The following is a 22,299-nucleotide window of genomic DNA, read 5'->3' as shown; positions in this document are numbered from 1 at the left end:
TTATATAAAGGGCGGTAATGTGGGAGGTGCAGTTTCTGTATTAACCAACAGCCATGCTCTGAAGTGAATTATTGGAAATGCTGCAGAGGAAGTCAATAATCACTAAACAAACACTGAAGTAACCTGAGCCTGTTTCATATCCTGAACAGCTGTACAAGCCAAGTCCCAGAAAGGTCAGAGCTAGCAGGGATGGAGGCAGTTGGCACCGGCACCCTCGCTTTCAGCACTAATGAAAAGGATTGTTGGAGGGGAAAATAAAGGAAAAACAATACTCTGCTCACCTTTATGCCACTCCCTTGTTGAATCAGCAGTTATCTACCTGCTTCAGGTAGTTTCTGTAACATGCTCAGCATTAGTATAATCTCCATGAGGAAAATTTGACTGAGAATTTTTATGTTAAGCTTTCACCTGGTTAGACCAGCTGGGCGAGGCTAATATAGTAGATGATTTGTCTACCATAATGTGATTGGGTTAAATCCAAGAAACTCGTTCAAATACATAACTACACAGTCAGAAACTACAAAATGTCATGACATGACATAGTATTCACCATATGACATTACCCACTGAGTTTTTAAGCATTGTTGAGTATGCATTCTGAAAAAGTATTATTAAGTATTATTTTATTTATTTTTACCATATGTATTCTTCAAACTCTTTAACTTAACCATACACTCTACAGAGTAAAAATGTTATTGCACTGAGATTTTTTTTCAGCCCTGTATTTCTGAAGAGTACAATGTGGAGGTTGAGAGCGCCCACCACAATGTGGTTCTTGCAGATTTGCTTTTCTCAAAGTTGAGACATGAAGCATCCACAAAGACATGACATCGCCACTACCCACTCAACAAAGGCGAGTTTCAACACCGTAAAACATGTGAGCCCAGTGCAACCACAGTAGCTTATTGCAAAGCAGTTCCCACTTGCAAAATGAGATGGTGTAGTATATGATGCAGGGCCTTCTCTAAAACATTTAAGGTAAAAAAAAAGAATATCAGCTGTTATTAATGGCACCAGGGCAAACCACTGCAGCGCTTTACACTTTCACTAAAGCACTGAGCGAGAGAAAAGTGAATTCAAATCATGCACACACCAGGGTTATTATAGTTAATGAAAACTAAAACTAAAACTAAAACTAGCAATGAAAAATTAATTTAGTTAACTGAAATTAAAATAAAAACTACAATTAAAACAAAAACGAAAACTAAATAAAAACTAATATGAACAATGTAAAACTAACTAAAACTAAACTGAATTGCAGATAAATTCAGCTTCGTTTTAGTTGTTGTTTCGTTTTCTCCCTCGATTACTTCCTGTCCTGCAGCAGCCGTGGTTAAAGAATGAAATTAAAAGGACTTATATATGATATGATAAACCATATTTGGTGTCACACATTCTTTCATCCTTTTCAGCTTCTACAAGTCAAGGCTTTCTCTCAATACCTGAAAAACTAAAACTAAGACTAAAACTAAAAAAAAACTAAACTGAAACTAGTCAATTCCTCAAAATAAAAACTAAACTAAAACTACTAAATCACTTGATGAACTAACTAAAACTAAACTGAAATAAAAAAAGCAAACTGAAAAACTAAATAAAAATAAAAACTAAAGAAAATTTCAAAACTATAATAACCTTGGCACACACCACAGCAGATAACTCATGCAGCATATCATGCCATTTATAGCCTAAGTTCATTTGTTATACTTGTTCCCATATTGGCTTTAAAATAAATACAGTCTATTGAAAACTATAGAAACTTATAGGAAGTTATATGAACACAATCTGAATAGAAACCACTAAAATAAATATAATATTAAACTAGATATAACCCAAAGGAAAGCCACCTGATTACCCATGAATACACTAAATTATGTTTCATAAACTGTTATTAAAATCAACAAGGAACACATAAAACCAACAGTTAATGAGAGGATAGTGTGTGACAGGGATCAATGAGGCATCAGTTTGGGACATGGGTCAAGTTAGTATTACAGTGGGTGACTGTGGCAATGGATGACTTCAGGGAAGCATACAGAGAATGAATAGGGAATACTCTTGACTGGGACAGTGTTATATAAAAGAAAAAAAAGAGGAAAGGATTCCAGTTTTTTTTTCTTCCAAAATCACACAACCAATTGTGCCCCAAACAAAGTAGTATGAGAGACAGATACAATGAAAATGGATGGTATGACAGACAGAGGTGCAGCTTTGAAACAAGGAGGAAAAGGTATGCCCAGGAGTAGGAAGGGAAAAGAGGATGTCGGAGAGAAGGGGAAGGAATAGAGGGGGCGGCGTGACGGGGAAGTGAGGTTGGGGCCAGGAGAGCTGGAAAGCGAGACAAAACATTTACCGAAACAGATTTGGAACATTTACAGTAACTCCTAATGACTTGTGAACGGTCTTTGTTTCTGTTACAATGTCAGTATGGTTTTACTTAACATGGAGGGTGCATTCACATGATTAAAAACTGTTTAAAATACACTGTTTATACACTGTTCATGTATAGAATTTAAAGGCAATGTGTGACTGACTTTAAAGTGCAGCTGAAAGTTTGTTGACGTGAAGATACAGCACTTGTTAAATAAGGGAAGTGAAATCCTGATACACCTGCAGGTCCTCTGGTTTTCTTCAGAATACTGCAAATCAAAGATGGACAGTTGTCTCACTTCAACTTTAACTTTGTGGGAAAACTAGTGTCATGTTTATGCAGAAAAACGTCAGGTTAGAACTTGAGGAACCAACATTTTAAATTCCCCTATATGTGAATATACTGTGTCTGACTACTCTGCTTGTGACCAACCTTTGTTCTCATGTAGTGGGACAAAACTTGTTCCAGGATAGCACTAGTCTGATGAAACTGTGTAAAACATACCAGAAAGCACAAGTGTTTTTTGTTTCATATACTTTGAATTTATTTATAAAGAAATATGGTAAGCAGTAAAATCTTCCTTTTCCAGCTTTGGTTAAGAAAAGAGCATACAGACATTGCATGACAAACAACACTCAGGCCAGTGATACATGACACGCTACAGCTTTCAAAATTCCTGAGCTGGAGCCACTGATTGAGCAACTGGCTGCCATATTGGCTCCACTACTGATTTTATGAGAAGCTGTGCATTCCTGTTTAGCTGGAATAAAGCAGGAGGACTTTGGTACTCAGCTAGAATACAGAGATGATAGTATGCACTCTCAGATATGATACTCTTTGATGACAATCAAGCTCACATTCAGTTTTTTTTTTAAATAACTTGTTCAACACAAGCTTCACAAAGCCACATCTCTCCTTCTGCTAGTATCCTCCAAATACTATGTTTTTTTTTAAAATGTAATTTAATGTTAGCATACTTCTAACAGGGATAGGAAGTGTTAGTGCACATTTACAGCCAAAAATTCTGTTGAAAGGGCAGCAATATTTCACCCATCGTACAATCAGGTAAATCTCTTTTGGTTACACGCCAGAATAAAACATTGTATGGATTATAATTTTCTATTTTAACAAGTTGTGGAATACTTGAAATCTGCGTGAGCGGTAGAGCAAGAATGAACAGAGGCTGAACAGCGGATAACTTTTAAGGCATCAAAGTTGAAATTATTCGTAAAAAATCATATAAATTTCTGATATGTGGTAACATATAAAGCGAACAAACATTTTTTAAAAATGCAGATGAAATATGAATCTTTGGGTAACTTTCTACCATGCTGAAGTCATTGGATTACATGTAAAGAGCTTCTCCTCTTTAAATTAATCTCACCACATGTACTGTATATGATTGCTGATAGATCAATAGTACAGGTGGTCAACAGCTAAAAATCTTTCCCTGATGAAATATCAGTAACTTTTCTAAAGCTGTTTTAGACAATCAGGAGACTTCAGGGTTAACATTTTCAAATAAAACATATTCTTGTCATGTTCCTTTTGGTCTAATACCTGGTGTAGAATGAAAAATAAGAATATAGGAAACTTGCTGAAACAGACCCTAACCCTAACCCATTGACATAACCACTGTGTAAATGATGAAGAGGATGGTGACCCCGATGCCAAGTCCCAGGCCCACGTGATTCAGCTTTCTCGCCATCCTGCTGCTCCGCTCAGCCCCCATCTGGTCCCCAACGTGGTTGGCTTCACGTGCCTGAAGATGAAGAAAAAAACTAAATTGGACTCATGGCGGAGTGAAGATTAAAAAAACATCAACTACTAAATCACATTTTTAAAAATTAAATTCCAACTAATTCTCTTTGAAGTGACGTTTTTTGATGTAAGGTTAGAATGCAATCAGTGATAACCTAAAATGTGCATCACATGATCAAAATCCTGTATGTACAGTATGTATGTATGAGCCTGGTGTCACAGTCTATATCATTTAGGTAGTAAGAGTAGCATTCATTTGGACTTGTGTCTCTGACCCTCTGGCTAATGATTCAACATTTACTCTGTGTTTACCTCTTGTTTTGGCTCTCCTGAGGAGAGCACGATTTTTTTTTTTAGAGACAATGTTTCAATGTGAACAGCTGCCACCAAAAACAATGAAAGGCTACGAGAGCAATGAGAATGAAACAAAAGCAGTAATGTTGTGGACTGTAAACCAAAACAATGAGCTGAAAGATGCTATCAGCACTACCAGCCAACCTGTCTATACAAGTAGTCACGTGATCCATTGTTAATATAAAAAATATATTTAAATATAATAAGACCGTTTCTTTAACATTCAGTTTTTTTTTTTTTTTTTACTTTTACAACATTTGAGTTGCAGAATTCATCACACGTATGTTAGTGTTGGCTCATGTATGACAGAGAAATACTTTTACCGACATTATGTTGCATCAGTGACTTGATTTTCCAGTCTTACTATAGTTTCCCAGATATAGTGGTTATTACTTTTCACCTATGATGTCATCACTATTTCATGCTTGTGCAGCTCTCTGCCAAACAGAAATAGAAAGAAATGTGAACCATCACCTGGATCACCTGTGCAGGAGAAATACTGGATTACACAGAGTGAGGGTGCAACCAGTGTCTGTTTGATGCAATTGTGTAGTGGTGGAAGAGGAACTAAGTAATAGACACTGGTTAGATGTTCCTTTTTTAGGAAATTTGTCAGTTTTACAACGCAAGTTTTAATTCCCATTATTTAAAGAGCCTTTATAGTGTGTGAATGGTGTAAAAGAAAGATTAAATACAGATGTTTGTGAGATAAAGTGAAAGAGGGCACACCTCAATACTGAGAGAGTAAAATGATAAGAGCGGTTACTCTCATCATGATCATTTATTCGAAACATAATATGCTGTCTGAGTTGAGCAAGAGGCCCCGTGATCTATTCTGAGAATATCTGGAGCTCTGTGCCTTTAACACGAGCGCAGCCCTCAGACTTAATCAAATCAAACTCCCACACCCTATAACATCTCTGTGTGTATCTGACTGCATCTGAGTGTGCGCATACGGCTGTGTGTGTGTGTGTGTGTGTGTGTGTGTGTTTTGTTCGTGTCGTGAGAAGGCTCCGTCTGCTGTACTGAAGCCGTTCATGATTACTAGCAGCTGTTTGGCTCGTGTTCAGCAACGGTTGTGTGCTGCTCCAAACACTGCAGCACTGTCGTCGTGGCCATGCATGATTTATACAGTACAAGGCAACGCTGTACTCTACGGCTGCACCTTCAAATATGAAAAGTAGAAATTTGACTGCATGTATTTTGATCTGCGATATCGCATATCAAAACTGTACCGCCTGATGTACCAACAACACTCACAAACACAATCGCTATTCATTTGTCACTCCAGAAGCGTAAATGCTCGAGCATGTTAACGACCAGAGGACTGGAACATGTCAAAAAGCTGATAACATCTTCACAATATGAGCTGGATCATTAAACTGTCACGTTCGCTACAGTATGTTCTCATCGTCTTAATCACCCGGTTGTTTTTAGCTAATGAAAAATCTTGATATGATTTGTGCTGTTTCAGTGAGATTTGACAGTTAAATCATTTCAGTGTTTGAAAAGGAGTCACTTGTTCAAATTGCTATGTTTAATTTATACTTTTTTTCCCCCCATGCGCCTTTGTGAAAATATATTCTATGAACTTTTGAAGGAATAATAATAGGTGTGGAGCTTGTTTAGAATTAGGATGTTTACTGTAACATCACGTTATCTAATAATAATGAAAATGAAAATGATGTTTTATATATTCTGTGGTCAATGCCTTAATTCTGCTCTGGTAAATCACTTCTAATAGCTATAATTATAGATAACACCAACAACCACATTCATAATCCTGTTCATTAACATCCACCTCTTATTTTTTCTACTTTTCTTTTCTATTGTTTCAGTTTCAATATTTAGTCAGTGATGGAGATTTACAGTAATGATAACAGCTGTAAACAATGCCTTTAATGTTGTTAAAATGGAAACTTGAACATTATCAATAGGATTAGGATCATGTTCAAAAATGTATGCAGAAACACATATCCACAATTAAAAGTCCCAGAGACACCTTCATCAGTGGTGTCTGACCCCTCCCCCCCCAGTGCTCCCCCAGAGGTTAGCTGTTGCCCGGTAGCTGGAGCTGGTATTCAGCACCTTATTAAAAGGTCTTTTCAACAAGCCCAGTAGATAGATTGTTTATTTATCCTTTCGGAAAATTGTTCTGTGTCGTTTTCAGTGCATCTGATACAAGTACAGAGACATTACAATAAACAAGAACACAATAGACAAACCATAAACCCACCCTCCCAGGACAAAAAGACAGGTTGACAATAGGACAAAAAACCCAACTTAAATACAGTACAATACTAAAGTGCAGTTATTCAGTACTAAAGTGCAATGTGCTATTCAGTCTTAGTTGTCTTATTTAACATGGATATGCTGGTAGGTATGAATGAAGTACTCATAGTAAGTGACAGACAGACCATCATGTGTGCATCACTACTGCATAGAGAATGAATTTACAGCATACAAGCGAGGTTGTGGAAATCCCCTAAACCGCCCTGAGAAGGTGACTACACTCAAAAACTCATATTAGTTTTACATTCCTATATTTCACAATGAATGTATGACTAGAGTTACACACACACATTTTCACTTGCAACTATAATCTAACCTAGAGCGATAAAAAAACATGTGAAACAATCTCTGGTGAGTGTCTTTGGTCACTTCCAAATTATAATTATTTCATAGTTGAATTCAAGATGGTAAGAATAAGTTAAAAATCTTAAACATATGGTATACATAGTAGTTGAGTTTGGTGATCTGTGTCTTTGAGTTTTATAAATGGTTCTAACATTAACAGTGTATTTAAAACTTAAAGTGCTATCAATGTGCTTTGTATGTGTAGATATAACAACTTATTAAACCAAACTTGAAGAAATATATTCATATAACATTTTAAAGGATTTTTTTTGGTAATTGGCTTCATCAAGAACATGCCTCTTTAAAAGGGTCTACAAATATTACTACTATCGTGTAATAGAGGAAACAAAACATTCAGTGAAGTGAAATTGCTGCTGTGAATCCTGTAAGCAGTGCACACCCTCTTCAATCAATTTTCAGGAAGTGAAAGTTAATTTACAACCACCGTTAAACCCAGTTGTAATCAGTTCTGCTAAAGTGACTTCTCCATTATAACAAACTTATGATATCAGTCAATGAACAATGTCTGTAGGCTCACAATTTCGGTCCTTTTTTAATTCATGTAGTCCAAAGTCACTTTTGTAAAGTGCATTTTCTGACGTGACTTAATGTAAAAGCTTTAAATAACAGCATCTAGGAATGAAGTAGTGCTGTATTATACAAAAAATAAATAAATAAATAAATAAATAAATACAAATCTTGGCTCTGGTCAATGTTAAGTGCTTCTTCAGAATTGCTGCTTTAATGTATCCTCATATCCTACTGGCCAATATGTCCTCAAATTAGATTACGCTGCCTCACACACACCACTGCTTAAATTTTATTAGGAGCCTTCTCCAGTTGGCTCTGCTCCCTGCTGTTGCCCAATTGGCTGCCTGTCTTGTTTGTCCTCTGCAGTATTATCTGCCTGCTCTGGCTTTGCTCCTGACTGGTCGGCGGGCCCCTCTGTGTTGTGATGAACGATGGGGAGGAGAAAGCAGGGGCTGATACGTGTGAGAAAATACCAGGGGGTAGAACTGAGTACAGCTGACGAAAGAGAGGAAAAAACAGATTTCAAAAGCCTACAGGGCCTGACTCACACACTTTGATTCCAGTTAAGAGTAAAATGTTTTTGGTTTTTTGAATCTATCACTCCCCAACTGTCATTCCTCCCTGACCTTAAGCATCACTTTGAACCTCTGGTGGAACATTTCTTGACACCTCAACCGCACAACCCCACCTCAACTTTCCCTCCCACAGTTTGACCCTGAATCTGTATTGAGACTTTGTCTTATTGGCTGATAGAGAGATCAACAGGGGAAGTGCTGATCTTGCTCTGCACTGCTGGTTAACACATAGGTTGCTATTTGCACACTAAACCCAACAACAGACAGATGCACAAACACAGGTTCTGAGTCCTGCAGCTACTTTTTAGGTCCCCAGAGCTCACGTGTTTACTGATGTTACTACAGATTAAACAGGCTATATCAGGGATGCCCGCCCTCTCAAGCCACAGGCTATTTCAGAGACGCCTGCTCCCTCAAAATGAGCTCTGTGTGATTTGCAGCTTCAAAGGTCCACTGGGTAGGTCTTAAAAAAAACCCACCCATCTGGTTTTCATCATAGTCTGGCTTTCTGGTTTGAGACCTACAAGAAGGCACAAGCATTTGGTTGGTGCCTATCCTGAAAAAACGAAAGCTACATGTTGTTATCTTATGAGACATTGTCTAAACAGCGGCGCCATGAGAGGCCAGGCGGGAGTGATTCATTAACTCCTATGTGGAAGCTGCATTAATAAATAATTTTGTAGTATCAATGCATTAAAAGATGACAAGTCGCCTTCTGTGACAAATCCTCAGAGAGTTAGGATCAGACTAGGCCGTTTCTCTTCTCCTCTGTGGACGTTTTTAAGTCCAAGGCTCATTGTTTTGGTTTTGAAGCCCGCAGCCTCGCCCTCATCAACCCAGCTGTAACAAATTAAACAACTGAAATTCAAGATTTGACTAACAAAAAAAAAAAACTTGAAGAAACTTTCAGTGGACTGAGGGGTCTCTGACGAATGATAGGACTCATAGACTTTCAGGGGGCTGCCCTAAAATCTTAGTGAGGTGATGATATGTCAGCGTTGTGTTTAATAAATAGGAATGAAAAGGGCTGGTACATTCTGCCAATTATAAACCTGGCCTGCCAAAACATATTTTTTTTATCAACTCTAAGGAATCAGAACTTGATTTAATATAAGCTGATGATTTTCAGTTGTTGAATGTGGTTTATTCAACCTATAAAACTTGACAATAAAATGAAATCAAGAGTTGTTTTTAAGAGCAATGATTACAGCTTTTACAGTAAGAGTCATCTGATAGTAACTGGCAGCAGTTCAGATTACACAACGTCAGTCTGAAGCTACATTTGGAAATTACAGTTTGCAGGAGAGCCTTTCCCAAAGGAAAAGCTCACATGAAGAGCTGCAGGCACTTATTTCTTAAATCTCAAAACACACATAATGATCGTAATGAAACCAGTTGCTGCTTTGACCTTCTACAGAGCCGGGTAAAACCCTATTAAATAAACATTTACATTTACTGTCCTCACAGCTACGTGTTCATTGTACATGTCATAATGCTTTCCACTGTTGCCTGTAAAATATGTTTATATTTGAAATAAATACTGGATGGTAAATATTATCTGTCAAGGTGACAGGAGACTTTGTTGTGGCTGATGTTTTACCTTCAGCTTGCCATGTAGTTGTATTGTATTTCAGTTGACATCACTCACAGCACTCCATGACCCACACAGCCATCTTGACTGGCAAGCAGCAGGTGTTCTGCCTTCTCAGCTCAGTGGTTTTAACACATGAACCTTCAGTTGGACTTGAATCCCTAAAACTGGCAGTTTACTAGCATGCAAACTACACTCACTGCTTACATGTGGTGTCAACATCAGCTGTTGCAAATAAGTGTTGCTTGCAAAATGACTCTGATCTGACTTCTCACATGTTTATCCGTGAGTCACGAGAACACTATTTGTTGTGAGCGGTGTGTTAAGGGAAAGAAGGAGAAATGATCACAGTATGCTTGTTAAATATACAAATATGATAAAATGACCACATTAAGTGCATTTATAGTTGCCCTCTGGAATGTTATATGGGGTTTATCTAATCATTTCCAGAGTGTGAATGTACTTTGATTAATACTTTACCAGACATTTTTAATCTGTCAATAATCAACAGGCCTTTAAACAGTCAGCATATTTTAAATGGAAGTAATGTTTTTCAGTGGCTGTAGAATCATCACTTTCAAATCAGAAATGTGATTTTTAAACATTATAGCGTGTTAAGAAATTTTCCTACACTTGTTGATGATGAATAACACTACTGTTGCAGGCGAGGGGCTCTTCAGAAGGACGGGAAGTATTAAACATGGCTTCACACTGTAAGTATCTCTCCCAGTGATCCTCAGTGAGAGCTAAGCTGTGAGGAAAAGCTGCTGTTGTGGGGAACAAAGAACTGTTTGATGGTGCTGTCACGCAGGGTGCTGCTGTCTCATCCTGACAAAAGCCTCACTTGTTTGGACAGCCCAGCAAAATTCCAAATCTCGAAGTCTCATCCTGGGTCCAAAAGAAAATGATTCTCATTTCCTTGACATTATCAACGTCGCTGATGAGTGGAACAGATTAGTAAGTGATTCATTCTTGTTCCACTGTCGAAAATGTAGCTTTTCCCTAACAGGATATAAACATCAGTTAATTTCCAAATAGAGTTGTTGTAGTGGTAGCTTTGCTCTCTTGGCCATCGTGCTTGAAATGTCAGATAGAGAATTTTAAGTGAGACAGTTCCCAGCAGCGAGGTCCAAATCTCTTCACTGCTCCTCCACGACCTGTTATTTTCAATCTATCTGGTTTCCGTCTCTGCCTTCTGTTCCGTTTGCCCTTCAAACTACACTGTCAAGATGACGCATCGGCACATCCGAATGCTTTCTCCCTCTACCCTCTTGTCTTTCTGTCCACTCTACATGTCCACTCCTATTTCACAATCAATCTCCATTTCTCTTTCAATTCTTCCCCTGTCATCTTAATCCTTCTATCTCATGCCGGTTCATCCAGCTCTCTCATTATGTGACCCTACAGGAGGATAATGGACGCACATTGGGCCTCATGCCTATTTGGATCTGGCTGATTTTTCAATACCTATAGAGAACAGTGCCTATCCCCTAAATGCCTCTCATGCAGACAATTGGTAGATGCTAATATTTACAGATGCTCCATTAACGCCTCACATGCAGAATATCTGGAGGCTACATCCATTACTATGTCTTGAACATATATACAAAGGTCCTGCGTGTGAAGAACAGGAATACACTTTTTCAATTCATTCTGTGTGATAGTTCTTATCACTACAGATGTAATACCATCTTTGACCACAATGAGGATTGCATTAGCAGAGTGGCGTATTTCTGCTCATTGACTCCACAGGCAGGAGTAGAAGAAGCTAATTGTTTACGAGGTGTATTTATATATTTCTGGGGAACTGCTCATCCAAACAACTTCACAATCTACATCGCACTTCCTTGATTCTCCAGCAATCCACCTGCCAGGTAAGAAGTAGATCGAATGACAGCTCCTTGAGATATGCAAAGGATATATATATATATATATATATATATATATATATATATATATATATATATATATATATATATATATATATATAGACATATATATATATAGACATTCCTTTCTTTATATAGAGATATTTGCTCTTGCCCGAGGCTATAAGAACAAATTCTACATGGGATTCAACAAACTTATCTCTTAACTGCCTGAACTTGTAAATTTCTCCTTCCAGCGTGATAAATGACAACTGTTCTGTCAGTTTGTGGGTGAGTTTTAACACATAAAAGCTCACAAAGAGTAAAAACACAGCCTCAAGTCCTGCTTGAAATTCAGGAGATCTCAAACTATTTATCAGCAGAGCAGCTCTGCACTGGCACAGAAATAAAGAAGGAAGGATTTGACCTGACCTGACTCTTTCTAAAAGATAGTTAGTGATAAGAGACGGTCATGTGACAGAGATGAATGATCCACGCCCACCAATACAACATAACTCTGTAGAAGATTAGGGAAATCGAGAGAGGGTTTCCATACCGGCAAACTAATTAAACATGACCATGTGATCACTGCTCAGACATTTTGCTGAAATTGTTCAGCAAGACAGAAAAGTCAGTGTTTGTTCCAAGAGCTGCAGTGAAGACAGAAAAATGAATGTTGCACACTGTTGCTGACTGTTTTCCGAAGCAATAACAAACCCGGGAAAAAAATATGTTTGGGAATTCCATTGCCATACACTGTTAATACTATACTGGAAAGAAGGAAGCAGATTAGTGAGTGAGTATCTGATAAGAGAACAAACTGAGGAAGTCAGTCTCATCCTTCCTGCTGGTTTGTTGCGTCCGTTATAGACAACTTTCAGATGGTTTGTTTTTCTGTGCTTCTCATGTGGTGCATGTGGTCATGTGCACTGGAAACTTTTGCAATGTTATAAGAACAGCATGAACGTGACGTAAATCCCTAAAGCACCAGATTCAGATTATTAGACTTAATTCTGTGTTGCCGTTTCTTGCAGGGAACTTGCAGTAGGTAGGTGTCTTTTCCTCTTTGCAGTGATCCATTTCGTTTCTTGGCTTAGTCTTTATTGGTGTGTGTGTGTGTGTGTGTGTCGGAGTGGGCTCATTAATGTTAGAGAATGTGGGTGGGTGACTTGTCTGTGTGCCAGATAATTTACTGAGACAGACTGCGGCAGAGAGGGAGACTGAGATCTGCAGAGTGGACTGACTGAAAAAGCAGGAGAGAGTTCAACAGGAAACACAACAGCAACATGAAAATGACTAATTAAGGCTAGGAGACAAACTGTCTGCACAGTGCCATTCTCGTCAACTGGTTCTTCCTTTTCCCAGGAAAAAAAAAGGAAAAATTCCCAGGTATGTGTGAATCTTAGCATGTAGCACATACTGAAGACTATTGCATATATATCATTAACTCTACCACTCAATTGTTGCAGTTAAATCCTTAAGTTTCACCTTGAAATGCTGTTATTATTGTCATAAGCTGGGATCAACTTTTCAGCTGCAGCTTACACTTTACCTGTGTGGCAAAATGTCTCCTAGAATAATTATGAATGAAGCAAAGTATAAAATGCGTAAAAGAAAACTACGCAGGTGGTACAAGTGGCTTATTCAACATTCTCCATCCAACATCCACAATCAAGAACAAATCTAAGTACTCTTAATTTTTAGTCTACTGCCAGATAATCTCTAAACTAATATGAAAGAATAACGTTTAATTAGCACAAATATTCTTATCGATTCCCTACCAGTCTCAGTCGCCCTCCAGTTGCTATCGACTCAACGCTGAGATAAATGCAATTTTATAGCGTCTTATCTAGAGAAAGCTAGAAAGCTGCTCAATGGAGTGTTAACACATCATGGAAAGTGCAATCTGTTGCAGCTGTGTACATAACAGCTAAGATACAATATGTACACAGTGTTTACTTTTTAATTGTTCTCTTCATGTCCCAGACTGCTAACTGCAAATTTAATTTAGTTATCTGCGTGACATCTGCGCTGTACATCGAATGAGTGGAAACATATGGAAAGCAATGTGATACAAATGGACTGCCAACATACATATGGTCATCTTGTTAGCGTTGGGTTCAGACATACATCTATTCTTCAGCTTCAAAGCGACGTGAGTGAAGGAGGAACCGATTCTCACCGTCCTTTTTCAGCTCAGAGAAGGTGACTCAAGGTTGAGGCTTTTGAAAGATTTCTGCTTCTCAATCATGCAGCTGAAGAGATGAGGTAAGCCTTTTAAGTAATTAGATCTGGGAAATGCTTCCATGTGTTTTAGTCTCCCGCTCCAACAAGGCAATGTGATGGTGGACCCTGCAACAATCTTTGTCCTTTCATCAGTTTTAACATTGAGGTCATCTTGGTGTTTTTCTTGTAATTTCAACCACTGAGGGGACATTTTTCACGGTCGTAGAAACCACTTAATAAGGCCACATCCGTTTAGAAACACATAGGGCCAGGCCACCATATCACTAGCTAGATTATATAGAAGAAGAATTCCAGCATTCAAAAAAACCAAAAGAACAAAAATGTGTGTGTTGTGCCTACGTGCGCACTTGATTTGATAAGAGCATGCCTGTATGTCTGTTGCTGCATATACCAAGAGCTTATCTGTGAATTTTCCAGACACATTCCCTCATCATCTCCCTGCAGTTTTCATGCACGACTTCAGCCTTGTCGACTGTGGAGTTGCCGTGGCACCTTCGACGAACCTGTTGGTGTACAAGTTTGCTGTCCGTTGACGTCGTGATAAGTAGTGAGAATGGAAATCGAAAAGATCCTGTTTAGTTGAGGCTCCTTTCGTCTCAATGTAAATATTGTCATAACTCACAAACCTGCGTATCAGCAGTTATTTTTAAGGTGGCACAGATAATTTAGCATTACTGTAAACATGTATGATGGGTGAAGAGATAAAGAGTGCTGCAGAGAAACTGTGTTTTGGCGCTTTTCCACTATACAGTTCCAGCACGACTCGACTCGGGTTTTTTTGCGTTTCCACTAGGGATAGTACCTGGTACCTGCTACTTTGTGATGTCAACAGACTGCCGGCCGCTGATTGGTCAGAAGAGTTGTCGCTGGAAGAGTCATGAGCCGTCCCACACAAGAATCAAACCCGGCATTTTTAAATACCGGCAACAGCGTAACAGCCATACGGCACAATTTTCCACCTACAGCAGCAAGTACACCATCGCCTCCATTGTGTATGTGTTTGTGTCGCGTATAAAACGAAGTCATGGCAGTATTGCTGAGCCGTGCCATGACGACCCCGCCCACATTGAGTAGGTACCTTTTTGTAATGGAAAAGGTTCCTGGAACCGAGTCGAGCCGAGTAGTGCTGGAACTTTGTAGTGGAAAAGTGCCATTTGTGTGTGTATAAGACAGAGAGGGAGGGAGAAAACGAGCACTTTCTTTATTCCCAGTAGCACATTTTTACATCAAATTTGTTTTTAATGTTTACCTAATCTTCTTCTACAACGATTAAATCATTTAAATGTCTTAATTAAATGTTCATATATGAATTCTGAAATGTATTTGACCTTTTCAATAGCCTTAAGCAGTTGTAAAACAAATAAAACCCTATAAATGAATTATTTTATAAAGTGACTACTTCAATAAATGACATCTTTGTGATAGCTGATGCTGTTGCAGATATTGTAACTAAACACTAGGTCTAGTGTCATGTGTTATCATAACATCTGAAACTGGGATAGAATTTCTCAAACTGACTATTTAGGTTCAGTTCCTGAAGAGAGAGCAAAGAAGCAAGAAGTATTTTTTATAGAAGACGTTTCTCTGGGTAAGTTGACACACAGAGAAACGTAGTTGCATATCATATCTGTGACATTATAACTGCTACAGAAGAAGGAACCATTTAGGAAGAAATAAAACTGGCGAGATTGGAAGAGGGAGAGAAGGGTATCCAGATTCTAAGTCAGTTATACTGGGGTTTTCCATGAGGCTTAACTGAAAGCTGGATGTACACCAACAATTATGACACGTTTGATCTTGCCGTGTCTGCTCAACAGTCACAAAGGCTTAGTTTTATGCCCCGAAGGATTAAACATCGGATTATTTTCCCAAAGTCCCAAACCGAGCTGCAGAGATATACATTTAATGCACGGGACCTCCACGATGACTGCACCTGTGGAGGATGTGACGTTCATGGTCCAGGCCATTTGTGGGGAGAGTGAAAATCATGTTTTAATGCAGCACAGATGAGCTGTTTTCAGTTGTGATGAAGGAAAGAGAAGAAAACAATTACCAACTCCCACATGTTTTTACCAAAGCTGCTAACAACTGTGCCTGTGTTCAATACTTTTTTAATATAATCAAATTATCATCAAAATCCCCTTTTTTTCAATCAAGTGTAAAATATTGTCTAAACACAAGAACTTTGCTGAAATCAAAGTCTAAGACGGTCAGAAACATTTACAGGAAGTGCTGACTAAAGAATGTGTAAATACTGGAGTCAGCAACCTTTATTTTAGAGGAATTTTGGATATTTATCTCTCAGTTTTCTGTTTCCACCCCAACACAAAGGAGGTGGATGGAAAAAACTATATATTTCCAGTCTCTGCTCTTTTCGGATAATCCATGGAAAATTGTTTCATAGATTATCCCTAAATTAGGCGTTTTCACCCACACAGTACTGTGTGTAGTGGCCGAAAGGGAAGTTTGATTAAGGAGTCACATATAGGTTAGCATGTCATCACTTTTCTATAGAAGCATTGTCAGGATATGATTCATGGAAACAGCTTCTTCTAGTAAGTAATTTGACCCCTTTGCACCAAAATTGACAAACAGTAAGGACAGAGTTAATACACACATTGATTAAAATCAACTAGATCTTTCCAGTAATCATAGTATCTCCTCTTTCCACTGAAGACTAATGTCCAAACATGTGTTGAAAAATGTGTTTATGTCTTATAATCCCAAAATTCAGACTTTCTCTCTGGCGTCTCTAATCATAATCCAGTGACTGTTATCTCTACATCCATGACAGTGAAAACAGGAACTAACTTTCCATTCATTTCCATGGCCGTGGATTGACTCGTAAACAAAACTAAAGTTTGGATAACAACAAATGGATTCTGGTTTATCACAGATGTTTTATCAATATGTGAAGGTTAGTCAGTAAGAATGTAAAAATAGAAATGCTGGGATAGTGTGTATCACTTAAACCCTGACCGAGCAGTATAAACATACAGAGTGCAGTTTGTTGACGCCATCTTAAGTAACTGTTCACATGATGAAGTTCATGTGTTTTAGTCACTTGTTGCTAAAGTTGCTCAATGTTAGTTTAAGTAGCTATGGACAATGTCAGTCTATAGTACTGCCATTAAAAATGGGTGCATTTTTCATCTAAAAGTGTCTCTCAGTCCTGCAGCGCTGTCCAGAGGGGTATTGCACGAAACCAGGATAAGGGATTAAGTCGGGATATGTTAGTTATCCTGACTGAATTTAGCCTCAAGTCGGTTGCATTAAAAGCAGGTTAAATTTAACCCGGCCCAGTTACTATGGTTATTTATTCTCTGCAGCTAGCCTGCTCCAGACCAGGCTAACAACCAGGCTAAGATTATTCTCAGGGATTTATCTGGCAGTTCTGTCAATCATGTGACAAATTAATGGGTTTTACAGCATTTCCATGGTCTTTCTAAATATGTTGATATAATAGACTATATTGTCGTTTCATTAAAGTCTGTTGACTGTTTAATTGCAACAGTCATTTTATAGTCATTCATGTGGTATCATTATTGTGTATAATGTACAGTAGATTTACTTTGGACTATTTACTAGCCGATACTCACAATGTTACTTGGCTGCTTCTGAGGCTGAGCAGCATCTGGGTCCTGTTACATGTTATTTTCTATTAGCACCAAATCACTGACTTCATATCCATTATGGGCTAAATGAGCAAGACATTACCACAAAATTGACATGATACCTCAAGCCTAGAGTCCAGCAACACTGTCTCCTCATCTGCAGAAGTGCATCCTGCAGCTGCAGATGTGCCTTCCCCCTGCCCTACACCTAATTATAATAATTGTTTGCACTTAATTATATTTCCTGAGTAGCATGCACTTTTACTTGCCAGATTTAAATCAAAGTGTTTAATTTAATTTAAATCAAAACTGTTGATTAGTGGGCTTGGACAGTAACTTCTTTAGTCATTTAATTGTAATTTTGACAGTTCTAGTGGAGCACTGTTGTATTAATTGTACTTTTTTTTTTTAAAGTATATTTTTTGGGCTTTTTGCCTTTGATGTACAGGTTAGTAGAGAGAGACAGGAAAACTGGAGACAGAGAGGGGGGAATGACATGCAGGATCGGAATGCTTGGTGCGGGATTTAAACCGGGGTCGCCTGCAGCAAGGACTGTAGCCTCAACACATGGGGCGGGTGCTCTACCCACTGAGCTATGCTTAACCCAATGACTGGATATTAATTGCACTACTTAGGCATTGAGCCGGTCCGCGATTGTCTGCCAGACTTTCTCCCTTTCCTTGATTACAGTGCTTTGTGCTTGTGTTGCCTTTTTTTCTTATAATTTCTTTAACCTCATCATGAAACTCCATCAGGAGCTGTTGTTCAGCGGCCGTGAAGAATGGCGCGCAACACCTTTCCATTTTCCAATCTGTGATTCTGTGATCGATCCCGTGGGTCTATTTGAGAATGCCGTGAACACGCACTTATGCCAACTATCTACACCTGGCTTGACATAGCCACACCTTTTCATCCTGGCTCAGCAAACGTGCAACCGAATAAGCCAAGATGCGCCGGTCAGACTAGATCAAGCTGCGCTTGCTCAGTTATCCTGGATTTCTTTATTCTACTTTTGTGCAATACCCCTCTGATCAGTTCATTACTATAAAAGTCCTGGAAGCAGAGACCAAATAAGGCTGCAGGCTTGGTGACTGCTCCCAGCTCTATAGATGCAGACAGGCACCAGTCAGACGATCCACTGGCCATGAATTAAGAATAACTGTCTTCTAATGGAGTGTGCCGCGTGCATATTGGTCATGGTCTGTTCATTAAAGGTCTGAAGGGACTGTGGTATATACTGACTGTGGTATGTACTGTAACAATGATCAGAAAACAATGGCTTCATGAACAGTACTGACTGGGACTATGTTTTCTGTGTGTCACTTTCATGCGTCAAGCTAAAGTGGATGCTAAATGTGGACTGAGCCTGAAATAGAGTTTAACATCTGTTGCTATAGAAGGTATGCCACACTACGTTCTTTGTTAGCTGCACAGCCCCTGACAACACACACACACACACACACACACACCAAACACAGATCAAACACAGCGCATATGTATGTGCAGTATATAAATATACAGGCTTTTGGGAAAACGTCACCTCATCTCATTTCAGTGGATCAACATTAGAATAAGTTTGAACTGTCACTGATATTTAAGTATTCATCACCCCACACGTCTGGAAACATGTCTAACCACATGAGAAAATTACTATATCAAAGCAATTTCACTGCACTGTTAAAAAAAAAAAGTCAACTTCCGCTGTAAATGTTGGTGGTGCTTGAAAGCTGAGAGGCCAAATAAATTTTTTGATTTGCGCTTTAACTAGTTGAAGAAATGCGCAGGAAGCCACGGAACACTTTTTTTCCACACTGTGAGGATTAAAGCCAACAGTATGGAAACGATCCTCGAAGGGAAGTGAACGCTTTCCTAACATCATGCCGTTGCAATGACTCAGAGGTTAAAAAATAAACTCATTAACTCTCCCAATGAGCTCACAGGGCGAAAACACATGACTACATATTAATTAAAACTGAGGTAATGTACAACTTTTGATAACTGATTTCCCCACAACTGTAATTATTTTAGAACAGAGAAAACTTGATAATAATGTACAGATTAGTATCAACTATTGCTACTAATAGAACTATAATACAAAACAGCATAAAACCACAAACATGAATCAATGCAAAGCTTATTTAAAAAGTGAAAGTGAATTAAGTGTTTGTTACTTTATCTCTGGATGTTGTAATTTAATATAGGTCCACATCTCAGAAAAAGAAGAAAATGAAAAAGAAGAAGAGGAAAATGATGTCTGAAGGTATGTGTGCGTAGGTGGTGGGGGCATAACCCACATAAAGGTCAGATACGTAAAAGGTAAAGTACTTCTGAGCTGGCACAACATTCAGGAACACAGAACCTGTTTTTCTTCCTGCCAACCTTTTCTTCCCACTCTCCCTCTCCCTCTCCCTCTCTCTCTCTCTCTCCCTCCTTTCCTAACAGACCTCCGCCCCTTCCCGCAAAACTCAATCACTTCCCCAAACTTGGCTCTTGCGCAACACATCGCGTCCGCAACACCAGAATTTACACTGTACATATTTACTTACGACCAGATCCTGAATCTTTAATGTGTGTTATTGCAAGAGGAAGAGGTTTCATTTACCTCATGATCTGGTGTGCAGCTGTGACGCATTAGACACGGGATGGTAGAGGATTCATCATCCGCTTACTCTGTATCAATCCACTGTCTTTATTCACTTATGTCTATACTAACACAATTGGAATTATTTGTTTCATTTTAGTGGCAGTACAATATATTTTTCCACGTCTTTTAATTTGAAAAGTGACCTGCCTTCTTGGATCGATCCTTATTTTTATTTATAAGAGCTATTTATTTAGTTATTTTTTCTTCTGTTTTTTTTCTAAAAGAAAAACTATAGAAAAATTATGATGCAGTCTGTTTAGTTCATAGGGATTGTGATCTGGAAATATAACACTGATACTGGCACATATTCAAGATTTAATGACTGGTTGATTTGTTCTGTGTATCCATGGCTGTGCCAGGACCAGGTCGTGAAAAGAATACACTGTAAATACTCATTAATCTGACTCACGGAGATGGAGTATATGAGGGCAGCTATTCCCAGTGGCAGGCAGCAGCACAGCATGGTGAAGATGGAGTAGCACAGGTAGTCATTGACAGGTTGAGCCAGTGGGCCTCTAGCCAAATACACTGTGGGCTGCACAGTGACCATTTCTGGCTGTCCTGGGTACTGCTGACCCATGGGGTACTGTGGTTGGCCGAATCCTTGACCTGCATATTGTGGTGGGGATCCATAGACCTGTTGGCAACACACACACACACACACGCAATACTTGTCATTTACAGGGAAAAGAAACTTGGCACACAAGCTCTGATGATGAGATCATCCGATATGGCAGCTGTGAAACTGAACTGAACACATTTTGAGTGTTTAGTTATGAATGTTACAGTATTAATGTTACTGTTGTGTATTTTACCACCATAGGCAGTTTGTTGAGTTGCTGTGAATATGTTTTTGCTTGCATGGTGGAGGTCTGGGTAGTCTCATCATCAGAATGACAAACAGGCCTCAATTTCACCTTTACTGCAACTGATGTGGGTTTTTTTTTTTTTTTTTTTTTTACACAAACAGTGAAAGACTATAAAGACAAACAAACAAGTTGTATCCTTTGATAGGAAGTTCATGGCTAACAGATTAATAATTAACAGCTTGTTCATTTATTCACCAAGATACTAAAGGTGCATTTGAATAACCTTACAAAACTCACATATTACTGTGCTTTAACAGTACATATCATGATAATAGACTAAATATCATAGGGGAGAGGAGCTTAAAATGTTCTACAAAAATACTAATGTTATTTGTATTCCTTTCAAATTGTTTAGATCAGTGGTTCTCAATCCTTTTCACATGGAGGACCCAAAAACTGATACAAATTAGATCAGGGAACCGATAAGATTTTTTCTTTAGATGTTTTAAAACCCATGACCAAAATATTATTAATATCATTATGGTATTTATGGATGGAATCACAGTGAAAATATATGATTCCTCTTTTCTTTTTTTTCTTTTTTTTAATGCGGACCCCCTGAAAGACTACTTCAGACTTTGAGAATCGCTGGTTTTTAAAAATCTTTACCTCTAGCACACACACAAAAAGGAATTAAAATGTACTTAAAAGTGGCGGTGGCTCCAATTAGGTATCATATTTAACTCGGTTCAATTAATGGAAAAACTGCAACATTCAAGCTGTGCAACATAACTGGAGTTTCATGCTTACTTGAGGTTGAGCTTGAGGTGGGTATCCCAGGCCGGGCTGCGGGAAGTCCTGGTAGGGTGGAGGGGGCGCATGAGCCATGGACGCCTTTTCGTCGGTCCATCCCGCCGGTGGAGCGCTCGCAGACTTGTTAGGGTCCATCCTGCAACAGTTTGCTTTCTCTCTGTGTTGTCACAGCAAAGAAAACTGCCCTTTAAAAAATAGATATATTTCCTTTACAATTTTTCTCAGGTAAATTTCCACCACCGCCCCCTGTGTATTGGGTGTTGGTCTCCTGCTGGTCAGCGATGAACTGTCACAATGCAGAGAGAGAGGCTACAACTTTTTTTTTTTCTCATTGGAGGTGAATCAACAATCACAGTTTTTAACGATACATTTCCGGTAGGGCGTTTCAAATGAAAAGCGGACCATGAGCCTGAGTTTCTGATCGGACTGCATAGCTTAAATAATACTGACTGTATTGGGGGAAATTAAATGTGTAAATGCAATAACC

At 38.7% G+C, this 22,299-nt stretch overlaps 1 protein-coding gene across 1 annotated transcript; it reads right to left on the bottom strand.

Moving 5' to 3' along the window:
* Window positions 1-2,887: 2,887 nt before the first annotated feature.
* On the bottom strand, window positions 2,888-22,099 carry si:dkey-33i11.9 (synapse differentiation-inducing gene protein 1-like). Its single transcript, XM_053326647.1, has 3 exons — window positions 21,810-22,099; window positions 20,600-20,827; window positions 2,888-4,130 (listed from the first exon to the last, which is right to left on the bottom strand). The coding sequence occupies exons 1-3, from the start codon at window positions 21,945-21,947 to the stop codon at window positions 3,984-3,986; spliced, it is 513 nt and encodes a 170-aa protein (XP_053182622.1). The 5' UTR covers window positions 21,948-22,099; the 3' UTR covers window positions 2,888-3,983.
* Window positions 22,100-22,299: the final 200 nt, after the last annotated feature.

This window comes from Scomber japonicus, chromosome 10 (genome assembly GCF_027409825.1).
Source record: "Scomber japonicus isolate fScoJap1 chromosome 10, fScoJap1.pri, whole genome shotgun sequence".
Lineage (NCBI taxonomy): Eukaryota > Metazoa > Chordata > Actinopteri > Scombriformes > Scombridae > Scomber > Scomber japonicus.
Note: the sequence above shows the minus strand (reverse complement) of the source record. Positions and strands in the feature narration are given on the sequence as shown.